The sequence below is a fragment of the Lithobates pipiens genome, unplaced genomic scaffold (assembly GCF_037356315.1).
Source record: "Lithobates pipiens isolate NorthernLeopardFrog02 unplaced genomic scaffold, aLitPip1_a1.2 Scaffold_157, whole genome shotgun sequence".
Lineage (NCBI taxonomy): Eukaryota > Metazoa > Chordata > Amphibia > Anura > Ranidae > Lithobates > Lithobates pipiens.
In genome coordinates this window covers 1,461,813-1,474,968 of record NW_027507746.1, presented here as the reverse complement: position 1 = coordinate 1,474,968, position 13,156 = coordinate 1,461,813, and the positions used below count along the sequence as shown (strand labels likewise).

Below are 13,156 nucleotides of genomic sequence, written 5' to 3'. Positions count from 1 at the left end.
CAACACCTATCCATCACCCCAGACTGCAATTCCATCACCCTAGGCACCCATCTACTCGACCCTGCAACCTATTCAACACCCCAGACCCCCATCTGATCACCCTAGGCACCCATCTACCCAACCCTGACACCCATCCTCTACCCCAGATTGCCATCCGATCACCCTAGACACCCATCTAATCAACTCTGCCACCTATTCAACACCCCAGACTCCCATCCTATCACCGTAGGCACCCATCTATCCAACACTGACACCCATCCATCATCCCAGACTCCTATCCCATCACCCTAGGCACCCATCTACTCAAACCTGACACCCATCCATAAACTCAAAACCCCCCGGTTCGGTTCGCACCAGAACACCTGGAACAAGCAAAACATTCTAGCAAACATGCAAACAATATTACAGTCTCTGGGACACGAACATGAAAAATAAAGTCCTCATTTTAAAGTCTTATATGCAAGTTATGAAAAAAGGGGTTTTCGGACTTTGAATGAGGTGGGTAAGTGAAGCCAAAGGACCAGTCACCATTGTGCAAAATCATTTTATTGGTAAAAGTAACAAAGTAACATGATAAATGCCAAAATATGGAGTAACAGTCACATAGTATAAACACCATGATTGACACATTGTGAACAAAATAAAAGACCCCAGGTGGTGCAGGGTGAATGATCTAGAATGCACATAAGCACAGGACTTCTGAGTAAAAACATACTGATGTGTGATCCTCAGGGCTGGACTTACCATTGGGCTTGACTGGGCTCAAGCCCGTGGGCCCCGCCCAATAGGGGGCCCCGCCGAGATACATAGCCGAGTGTACTTGGTTCGGCTCCACTCACAGTCATGCCCAGTCCCACCCTATGATGGCCATAACACAGGGACTGGGCGTGACTGAGCCGAGCTGAGTACACTTGGCTACTCTTGTCTTCGCTCAGGAGTGTGAGAGGACCCGAGAGTCATCGAGGGGACCCGAGAGCTGCCGAGAGCTGCCGAGATACACGGGACTCTGTATCTCGGCAGCGCCATTTTTAAATTTCAAGACTGCAATGACAAGGCTGCAAATTACACTGGGGCAAGGCTGCAAATGACAAGGCTACACTGATAAGGCTGCAAATGACAATGAAAAGGCTGCAGATGGATGGGCAAGGCTGCAGATGGACACTGATAAGGCTGCATTGATGGGCATTTAAATACAATTTTTTTCCTTAAACTTCCCTCCTAAAAGTTTTCTTCTTTAAAATTCCCTCTTAAACTTGGGGTGCGTGTTATACGCTGATGAGTGTTATACATAGGCACGTGTTATACGCTGATAAATACGGTAACACATAGAAGGTAGGGCCCGAAAGTGACTCAAGCCCAGGAGCCCCCAGCACCCTAAGTCCTGCCCTGGTGAACCTTATAAAGGAGTTGATAGTTTGGTGTATATCGTAAGCCTGAGGCCGCGTACACACGCGGGGACTGTTCGCTGAAACTTTGTTCATCAAACAGTTGCCGCAACAGTCCGCTCAAAATTTGCATGAGCGGACTTGCCCACACACGGCACTTTTTGAGCGGACTGTTTCAGCGAACTGTTTGCCAAACAGTTCGCTCAACTTTTGAAATGAACGGACTCGCCCACGTAAGGCGGAGGCAAGTCCGCCCATTTCGAGTGCGTGTACAGGTAGGCGGGGCCCGCGAAGGAGACGTCGCGGGCACCGCCGCCTGGAATGGACTTAAAGGGACACCCAACGCCAAAAAAAATCGGCGTGGGGGTTCCCCCAAAGTCCACAACAGACCCTTGTCCGAGCACGCTACCCGGCCGGCCAGGAAAGGGGGGGCGAGCGAGCGCGCCCCCCCCCCTGAGCCGTACCAGGCCGCGTGCCCTCAACATGGGGGGTGCCCGGCGTTGGGGTTCCCCTTTAAGTCCATTCCAGGCGGCGGAGCCCGCGACGCCTCCGTCGCGGGCCCCGCCTACCTGCACACGCGCTCGAAATGAGCAGACTTTCCTCCGAGCGGGAACAGTTTGCTCATTTCGAAAGTGGCCTACACACGGGCGGACTGTTCGCTCAAACAAAGTTTCAGCGGACAGTTTTTCGGAATTTCCGAAAGACTTTGTCCGTCAAACTGTCCGCTGAAACTGTCCGCTGAAAGCCCACACACGGGCGGACTGTCCGCTGAAACACTGTTCAGCGGACAAAGTTGAGCGAACAGTCCGCCCGTGTGTACGCGGCCTGACACGTTTCGTGTATCAAACGTCTAAAAAAAGAATATTGCCCTAAAAAGTGTATGGGGACCTTGTACTGCTCTGGGGGACATGTATCAAAGCAAAAACAAGTTTTTTAAAACAATTATTTTTAAAGGAGCAGTGATTTTATTGATGCCTCAAGTGAAACAATAAAAATGAAATAATCCTTTAAATATCATGCCTGGGGGGTCCCCTTAGTCTTCCTGTAAAGTGGTGCATCTGTGCGATGTGTAGAACAGTGCCTCGGCAATAATGACATTTCTAAAGGAAAAAATGTCAATTAAACCTGCTCATGGTTGTAATATATAGCCGGATCCCGGCAATAAAAATAAAAAAAAAAAAATTAAAAAAAAAAACTCACCAAAATAAAATAAGATTGGCTATGGTCCGCCCCAAAATCCATACCAGACCCTTATCTGAGCAAGCAGCCTGGCAGGTAAGGAAAAGTGACGAGCGAGAGCTCCCTTCCTGAACTGTGCCAGGCCACATACCCTCAAATTGAAGGGATGGGTGCCACCCCAAAGCACCTTGTCCCCATTTTGAAGGGAACAAGGGCCTCTTCCCAACAATCCTGGCTGGTGGTCGTCCGGGTCTGAGGGTGGGGGGCTCATCGGGGGCCCCCAGATCCACCCCCCATGTGAATGAGTATCGGGTACATTGTACCCCTACCTATTCACCAAAAAAGTGTAAAAAAGTAAAAACAGGAGACAGTTTTTGACAATTCCTTTATAAAATCCCGCAATGTAAATCCATTGTCAATCACGCCATCCAACAAGCCCAAAAAATAGTAAAAATGAAAAATGCTCCAACACCATGGGAGGCAGCCGGCCGACTGCTGTCTCTTCACTTTGACAGCTCTTATATAGGCAAGGGCGGGGCCACCCGGCGACGTAACTGGGTGACCCGCCCCCTTCTTGGGCCATCACACATGGTATGGTTCAGGAGGGGGGGCCTCGCTCGTCCCCCCCTTTACTGACCTGCCAGGCTGCATGCCCTGATAAGGGTCTGGTATTAATTTTGTAGGGACTGCACAACATTTAAAAATAAAAATTGGCATGGAGTTCCCCTTAAAATCTATACTAGACCCAAAGGGCCTAGTATGGATTTTTTGGGGGGGGGGCACGCTGTTTTTTTCTTACAATGTATTATTATATACGCTACACTGCATTATATACGCTACACTGACTGCAATATATACTCTGCACTGTATTATATACACTACACGGACTGCACTATATACTCTGAACTGTATTATATACAATACACTGAATGCACTATATACTCTTGTCATAAACTCGGATGTGACCAGAACTGTGTGACTGTGACAGAGTGAACCAAATGTAAGTAGGTGAAAAAGGTAAGTTTAATAAAATGTCATTTTATTAAGATAAATGCATACAAATGTAACACACCACCAATACCAAACAGTGTGAGAAAACCAAACAACCAAACAGTGACAACAAACTGTGACAAACTATGACAACAAACTAACCAGAATATACAGCAAAAAGGGATACCAGAATCATAGTCATTAGCCAGGCCAGGGTCATCAACAGGAGAAAAGCAGATGGGGGCAAGGAGTAAGACAGACAGGGACAAGGTGGAAGGGATCAAGCTGCGGGGCAAGGATCCGTTTTTTTTCAGGAATAGTTATTTTAGTAATGCTTAAAGTGAAACAATAAAAATTAAATATTCCTTTAAATATTGTGCCTGTGGGGTCTCCTTAGTCTGCCTGTAAAGTAACAAATCTTACCCATATTTAGAACAGTCCCTGCAGCAAAATGACATTTCTAAAGGAAAAAATGTAATTTAAAATTGCTTGCAGCTGTAATGAATTGTCGGATCCCGGCAATATAGATAGAAATCATTGAAAAAAAAAAAACGGTGTGAGTCCCCACCCAATTCATATAAATATTAAGGGAACTCTGCACCAAAAAGAAAAGAAAATGCCATGGGGTCCCCCCAAAATCCATATCATACCCTTATCTGAGCACGCATCCTGGCAGGCCCCAGAAGAAGGGGGGATGAAAAACTCTGCCTCGATGGTAGGCGTCCTTTTTGCGCTGACAGCTCTTACATAGCTGAGAGCAGGGCCACCCGGTGTAGTAAGCCTGTGACCCCGCGCCTTCTGACCTCATGTGACATCACATAATGTCAGAGGGGGTGGGGATACCTGTTTACGACATGGGTTGGCCACACTCTCAGCTATATAACAGCGGTCATTGCAAAAAAGCTGCAGTCACAGGATGTCTCCCATCAAGGCAGAGTTTTTCCATTTTTTTTTCTCCGTCCAGTGCATTTTTTTTTGGTTTTTAATAAAGGACTTCTCAAAAACTGTCTCCTGTCATTTTTCCTTTTTTTACACTTTTTTGGTGAATGTGTAAGGGTACAATGTACCCTATACCCATTCACATAGAGGGGCGGGACCTGGGGGCCCCCTTGTAAGCCCATCCGCAGACCCCCACGACCATCGGGCAAGGGTTGCAGGGAAATGGTCCTTGTCCCCATCAACATGGGGAGAAGGTGTTTTGGGGGACCCCAAAATACCCTCCCCATATTGAGGGCATGTGGCCTGGTACAATTCAGGAGGGGACGCTCTCTCATCCCCCCTTTCCTTGCAGTCTGCCAGGTTGCATGCTCAGATAAGGGTCTGGTATGGATTTTGGGGGGACCCCCATGCCATTTTGATCTTTGTTTTTGGCACGGGGTTCCCCTTGAAATCAATTCCAGACCTGAAGGGCCTGGTATGGATTTTGAGGGGGACCCCCACGTCATTTTTTTTGTAATTGTGCCGCGTGGTTCCTCTTAATATCCATACCAGACCTAAAGGGCATGGTATGGATTTTAGGAGGACCCCCACGCCATTTTTTTTTTTTACATTTTGGTGCGGTACGGGTTCCCCTAAATACCCATACCAGACCCAGAGTGCCTGCTAATGGACTGGGGGGGAAACCCATGCTGTTTTTTTCAATGATTTTCATCTATATTGCCGGGATCCGGCAATACATTACAGCTGCAAGACATTTTAAATTACATTTATTCCTTTAGAAATGTAATTTTGCTGCTCTCATTCATAAAACTATGTACGGCCGCTATGTAAGCAGCCTTATATGGTGTGGGGTGTAGACTTAGCCCCCTGAGTCATGATTGGCCAAAGGCACCCTGCCTTTGGTCAATCATGGCTCTCACAGCAGTGATTGGCCAACATCAAGCTCATCCCTATTGGGGAACACAAATACAAATATACTACATTTCTCACAAGACAGACAAAAACAATAGAACAATGGAATACAGCCACACCCCAAACAACCCAGCAATAAATATATATATATATATATATATATATATATATATATATATATATATATATATATATATATGGTTTCTAACAAATTAATGTGGTGGGTACTACATGGCAAATAAGGTTCAATGTAGAATAATGTAAAATAATGCATTTGGGTGGCAAAAATCTGAATGCAATCTATAGACTGGGGGGAGAACCTCTGGGAGAATCTAGGATGGAAGAGGACCTGGGGGTCCTAGTAGATGATGGGCTCAGCAATGCCAAGCTGCTGCTAACAAAGCAAACAGAATATTGGCATTAAAAAGGGGATCAACTCCAGAGCTAAAACGATAATTTTCCCGCTGAACAAGACTCTGGTCCGGCCGCACCTGGAGTATACTGTCCAGTTCTGGGCACCAGTCCTCAGAAAGGATGCACTGGAAATGGAGCGACTACAAAGAAGGGCAACAAAGCTAATAAAGGGTCTGGAGGATATTAGTTATGAGGAAAGGTTGTGAGCTCTGAACTTATTCTCTCTTAGCAATGAAATTGGCAATTGATGGGACTGGATGTGTATCTTTGAACCTTATGCAGTTACAAGCAACAATCTTTAAATTTGCCACCAATAAACACATTGATCTCTCGTTGACTTTGACACACTACTGAAGTCCCTCAGAACTCCTTTGTCAATCTTCATTGATTCAATGTAATTACCCAGACCCCTAACAGGCGACATATATCTCCAAATTTTGCGATTTCATCGCTAAGTGACTACAGATCTTCTGTGGTGTCCTAAAATAATTTTTTGACTGATACCTTGAATATGGGTTGTTGACATATGGAGCCTCTGGCAATATCGTGCTAATTCCTTGGCTGCTCAATCAGTTTTCCTGAAGAAGCCCAATCCGGGCGAAACATGTTGAATGATTGCAGCTTTTTTCTCACTTCATTCTCTCTGTATGGTGAATGGAAAATGTGATTAATTGTGAATATGTCTGTCTATGCACAGATAAATGCCAAATCACTGTTTTTATGAATGTTCAATTTATATTTTTTGCATAATATGAATAAAATTATAATGTTTTATTTTTAATCTTTTGTGAATATTTGATTTGATACCGTAAAAGTCCCAGGGGTTTGTGATTCCCCAGCCCCTTTCTTGGCCCCTTTTTTTCTTTTTCTCTATATATATGTTTATGTAGTCACCTTTTCAATTTCCTAAGATTCCTCCTTATCCACGATGGAAAAAATTTAATTAAATAGAGACCAGCCAAAATAGGTACATGGTAAGAAACAAAAATCGAAATGTTCCTTTAATGAATAGATTGGGGGCGGTTACCTACTGTGGCGATGACACCCCAATAAGGAACAGCCGGGGGCCTGCCCTAGTGTCCAGACAAAGCTACGTGATCAATTTGTGAAACGCGTTGACATCACTCGTGTCACGTGACACCTCTTTCCGTCATGCCCAGGAAGGGAGCTCCTTGCGAGCCAGGAAGGCTGGAGAGGTTCTGAGCAGTATTGAGTGGGACGCGAGACGGAGGACTGGAGGACCAGAGGATACATGCGCTATCCAGAGCTTATACCTGATGACATCTGGAGGACTTGCATGGAATAAACACAGGGTCTGTAGAGGGTTTTATGATTTTGAGGCCATCAATCAAGGAGGGCATTGTCCCAGGAGAGTATTGTATAGCTGGCGTTTGTACCCCATGTTAACCCACCTAGGGACAACACATATTGTACGGTGGAGTGACAAGGCTAACTACCCTAACCATCTAATGCCCCATATTGAATATGGACTGCAAGTCGTTTCTCTCCAGTCGCCACATGATTGGTGTGCTGATAGAATATGACAGCTTGAATTGCATTAACAAGCTCATTTATTCAATGGTCCGTGGCCTCCTATTTTCTCCCATATAGAGAAGAAAGGACGGCGCACCGACCTTGTGCATTACCAAAGATACCGTAACATTTATTTTAAAAATGTAACAGCAATAGCAACACTCACAAACAAACGTGATAAAAGGGCTTTTCAGTACTCCAACAAATGGAACCGTGTCTCTAGACACCTGCAACCTGGACTGAGTGTTGGGGGGACCAGATAGCATTGCAAGCAGCTTGTTAAATGTGATGGTATTGAAGCAATGGTATTGATGGATATATCAGAGCGTTGGTGTTGGTTATGGTATCTAGGAATATGCTATTGACCCGTCTTTTTCTGTTTAACAGGTCAATGGGGTCTCCGTGAAAAGAACAGGTATGTTTTGTTTTTGTTTTCTTTTTAAAACTCGTATCTTTCCATCAAAATTGTATTCCTTTGTCTGCCACGTGGCTCCACTAGTCTTCCATCAATTACTGGGATCATCTACAAATGTAGCCAGTTTTTCTTCCTCATGTTTAATGAAATGATATGTTTAACAGAGAACCTTTCCTTCTCCACTTATTAGCAGAGCTGGGTAGATCTCCAGATATAACGCATTAACCATTTGGCCTTAAATGGAATACAATGTTCTTTTCTTCATTGTTTTATGATTGTAAAGGGACTTCTGATTGGCCGACTATTGCCCCCCAAATTTCCCAAGCTTTTTCCCTGCTTCTCCTTGGGTAGGACAACAACCAACTGCCGTAGATGCAAGCTTCCACCATGTTTTGACCACTCCTTGCCACAGGCCTTCCTACAACATTCCCTGGCTATTAGCCTTTAAAGGATAGGAACGTCTACACAAAAGTTATAGTTTCCTCACTTTAATAATCACCTTCAAAGATGGTAGAGACACAACACATGGACACATGGACAGGTGTCTTTGGCAAACATTGCCATACACAAATGTGGACAAGCCGTAGCAGTCATTTGTGAAAGCAGAACACTGCACATCACTCATAATCCATCTTGCCTTAGCATCTCCTCTCTCCTCTGCTCGGGAGCACAACAGTGATGGGACCCATCTCCCCGTATGCTAAATCTGTAGTATCCTGCTCTATTCAGCCTGAAATTCACAAGGCGAAGTATCCTGTTCTGTCATCCAAGATTAACAAACTGTCTTCTGTAGTATACCAGTCTGTCTTTCTATGTCCCACTCCATAGCTCTACCCAGTTGAGTACACTTCCACATGTCACTATTAGTCCCGGGGCATTAGTACTCATGTCAGAGAACATGCCTGCCCATCCTGCTCCCAGTTCTCATAGACCAGTGATTCTCAACCAGGGTTCCTCCAGAGGTTGCTAGGGGTTCCTTCAGTATTGGGCCATTTCTGCCTCTTAGATAAGTTCCCACTGACACCATTGATCTTTTTAGCTATCTGTAAGGTGGTAATTCTTCCCAATGACCACAAGTGTAAGGACCATTCTTCCCAACTGACCACAAGTGTAAGGACCATTCTTCCCACTGACCATCACACTAATGTATCAGGAGTTGTAGATTTCAAATTTTTAGCAGGGGTTCCCCGAGACGGGAGAACTATTTCAAGGGTTCCTCTGTGTTGAAAAGGTTGAGAAAGGCTGTCATAGACCATGCATTGAGTCAGGACAACTAAAGCTAGCTCTTCTGGTTATTAGACTCTCACCCGGGTCTTCTTCCCTGTGCACCTAAGGCACCATTTCTTACTTAGCTCCTCCCACCAGTAGGAGGGTTTACCAAAAAAAAAAAAAAAAAAGACCGAACATTTTCTATAATCTGTGTATCTTAGATGTCTGGATTATAGATATGGTAGCTATGAATTTACATTGGAGGGAAGATGGATGTAGGAACATTTCAGGTATTTTTTACAGATTCTCAGAGACCTCATTCACTAAAATCTTCTTATAATTCTGTCATTTCAGGGAAAAGTTTTTTCCAGAGCAATTGTACGTATGATGTGCTTGGCACCAATGGCCAACTTATGTATCAAGCCACTGAGCAGGAGGAGTGTTGTGGTCCTCGGATTGATTGCAGGGTTACCAACACCCAAGGTTATAATGTCCTCAACCTTCTCGTGCCATCAGAGTGCTGTAGCTGGGACACCAAGGTATGAAAGACTGACTGGCAGTGGCCTTGCTAGGGGGTGGCTACTGAGGCTATAGCCCCGAAACTCTAGGGCAGGGATTTCAGCCACCTGGCCCGCCACCGCTGAATCCGGGCACCCAACCGTGGACAATTTTGGCGCTGTCCTCTTCATTGGACAGCAGCAAGCGACCAGTATCACAGGGCTGGATGGGGGGTGGGAACCACAGGAGTTAACTTTTTTCATTAAACAGCAGGTGATTGGTTGCCAGGTATAGCACCCTGGGGTTTAGTCAGGGAGCTCCTTACAAATGTACTTGCCAGATGTAGCTACTTTAGTTAATAGCATGAGATCCATTGATTTCTTCCTAAGTTTGGCCTTGTTGTACTTTTCTCTTCTCCACTAGGTGGCCGGGCACTTGGAGGTATTAGATATGAGAAGAACAACTCAAGGTCAGGTTATGGGTATGTGGGGTATCTCAGCCAATGGGTGGGGGTTTTCTTTAATCCCTTGGCTTGCTGGGAGAGCAGGGGTGGACTGACAACTCATGGGGCCCCCGGGCAATAGAAGATCATGGGGTCCCGTGTCCCCACCCACACGCAAGCCACACCAACACAAAGCCCCACCTACATAAATCATGGGGCGCACAGGCACATCACAGGACTTGGAGCTCACAGCAAAGCATCTCAAGGGGTACACAGCAGGGAACAACACAGGGCATGGGGCACACCGTATGGCACATCACAGGGCACACAGGAAGGCGCATCATGGGGCAAAAGGCACATCAGGGGGTACACAGCAGGGCACTGAGAACATCACAGGGCATGGGGCACATCACAGGACACACAGCAGGGCACATCAGGTGGTACACAGCAGGGCACATCATGGGGCACACAGCAGGGTTTATGCTGTACACAGCAGGGCACATTATTGAGCACAGCATGGTATATCACAGGGGGCACAGGGAACATCAGGGAGTAAACAGCAGGGCATGAGGCACACAGTAGGCACATCATGGGGTACACAACGGGGCATATCGAGAGGTACACAGCAGGGCATGCAGCACATCACGGGGCATGTGGCACATAGTAGGGCACACAGTAGGGCACATGCCCAGGGCACATCATTGGAAATGGCACATTTGGGGGTACACAGCAGGACACATCACAGGGCATGGGACACACAGTAGGGTACATCAAAGGGTACACAGCAAAGCACAGGGAACATCAGGGAGTGCACAGCAGGGCACAGAGCACATCACAGGGCATGGGGCACACAGTAGGACACATCAGGGAGTATACAGCACATCACCGGGCATGGGGCACACAGTAGAGCACATCACAGGGCACACAGTAGGTCACATCAGGTGCTACAGAGCAGGGCATAGGGCACATAGCAAGGCAAAGGACACATCACAGGGCATGTTGCACCCAGTAGGGCACATCCGGGGGGTACACAGCAGGGCACATCACAGGCCACGGGGCACATAGTAGGGCAAATAGCAGGGCACAAACCAAAACACAGGCCACACAGCAGAGCACTGGGATTCTTAAGACACAGCACAGTGTCTCTCTGGGCAGTTGTGGGGGGAGAAGGCACAGGGGGAATCCGTGGGTGTGTGGGGGACACAGGGGGACACGGTGAGTGGCGGACACAGGGTGACACTGTGGGTGGGTGGAGGACACAGGGGGACACGGTGGGTGGGTGGAGGACACAGGGGGACACGGTGGGTGGGTGGAGGACACCGGGGGACACAGTGGGGGGTTGTAAGGCACAGGGGGACACTGTGGGTGGGTGGAGGACACAGGGGGACACGGTGGGTGGGTGAAGGACACAGGAGGACACTGTGGAAAGGTGGAGGACACAGGGGGACACTGTGGGTGGGTGGAGGACACAGGGGGACACTGTGGGTGGGTGGAGGACACAGGGGGACACTGTAGGTGGGTGGAGGACACAGGGAGACACCATGGGTGGGTGGAGGACACAGGGAGACACCGTGGGTATATGGAGGACATAGGGGAACACCGAGGGTATGTGGAGGACACAGTTCAGGCTTTTGCAGAAGGAGAGGGCTTGCACAGGAAGGGAGGGGGGAAGACGAGTGAGCGAAGTGGGAAGGAAAGAGAGAAGATGGGAGGGAGAGAGAGGGAGAGAAAGAGAGAGGGAGGAGAGGGGAACAAGGAGGAGGAAGAAAAAAAAAAAGACAGGGGGGGTGGGAGGTAGGACCTAAAAGGTTAAAGAAATCAGTACGATCTGAGGGAAAGAGGGAATCGGAAGCTTAAGTTTGCTCAGTAGGTGACTCCAGTATCAGCTGGAGACCCCTACTTACATTTGGTGAAAGCCCCTAATATGGGCAGAGTGTTTAGTTTACCAGAGGTGGGTATAGCCCTGCTTAAACACCTAGTGAGTGATCTACAGGGATATGAATATAGGAATAGACTATTCTGGGTATGTTCAAGGGGGGAACCTTCCTCCTTGAGGTGGGAAAGAAGCCTAACACCAAGGTGGATCCAGATGCTATTGCCACCCAGAGCCTTCCAAGTTGGAGTGTAGTCAATATGGGATATACCTCCTGGAAAGGGATCTGAAAGTACCAGATACAGCCTTTTCGCATTCAACCACTATTGATACTATCGGTGGTCCCCCTTTCCCTCTTGCCACCTGCCCTTGACCGGATAATAGACTTCAGAGGTTGGGGTTGAAACATCTCTATTAACATATTCAAATTTTTTCCGAACTTTGTGAAATATACAATATTTGTAACATATAAAACATATACAACTTACATGTTCCCTGGGTATCAAGTGTATGATTTAGCTTTGGCCATCTCAAAGTTGGTGGACTGGTCTCTATTTAGTGGACGTTACTCATGTGTTGGAGCTCAATGGTGCCAACATGGTCACCGATAATAAAAGTTAGGTCTCAGAGTTAAGGGTGTAAACAAAGGGGGTGGTGTAGATCCGCTCACCCATCGGTTCGTAGTGGAATTAGCAATTGGTTCTGCGTCGAACGGATGATGGGGATACTCGTGGGATCTCGTCTGTTTCCATATCACCCTGAATCCTCGATGGTGAAGCGGTTGAGATTCTGCGTCTCCTCTGTCATTGTCTTTGTGATCTTGGTGTGGTGTCAGGTTGTGTGGGGATCCAGGGGTCCAGTTGTATAAACGCCCTGTACCAGTCCGGGACATCTACTACAGGGATTCCCAGAGTATCTCAGTAGGGCTGTAAGTCGGCAGGGGTTCTCAGGTGTGCCGTGCGATTACCTGCTGTGGCCTGTAGGCAGAAGGGGAATTTCCACCGGTAGGGGATGCGTCTGTCACGCAGGGCTTGCCGCAGATGACGGAGATCTCTCCTGTGTTGTAGGGTAATGGCCGACAAGTCCTGAAACAGTTGAATACGTGTCCCTTCATGTTTCAGATGATCATGGTTGCGCGCAAAGTAAATTTCACTAAGCAGCACACTGCATCTCTAGGGGGATCAGTGTCTCTACCCTTCGGCCTGAGAGCCCTGTGACACCTTTACATCTCCACTGGGGCATCTGGCGGCCTACCCAGCAGAGTATTGAAGATAGACCAGATAGTAGCTTGGAACTGGGGCCCTTCCACTGATTCTGGTATGACTCTTACATGTAAATTGCGCTTGCGGCCCCTGTTTACAAGGTCC

General features: G+C 47.2%; 1 protein-coding gene across 2 annotated transcripts in view; it reads left to right on the top strand.

The window, feature by feature from the left end:
* Positions 1-13,156, top strand: part of LOC143981447 (uncharacterized) — a 57,993-nt gene that overhangs the window by 13,083 nt on the left and 31,754 nt on the right. For both annotated transcript variants that reach the window (XM_077479293.1, XM_077479292.1), the window contains 2 exons: positions 7,740-7,767; positions 9,331-9,515. In XM_077479293.1, coding sequence (XP_077335419.1) covers positions 7,740-7,767; positions 9,331-9,515 — 213 coding nt within the window. The remainder of the gene's footprint in view (positions 1-7,739; positions 7,768-9,330; positions 9,516-13,156) is intronic.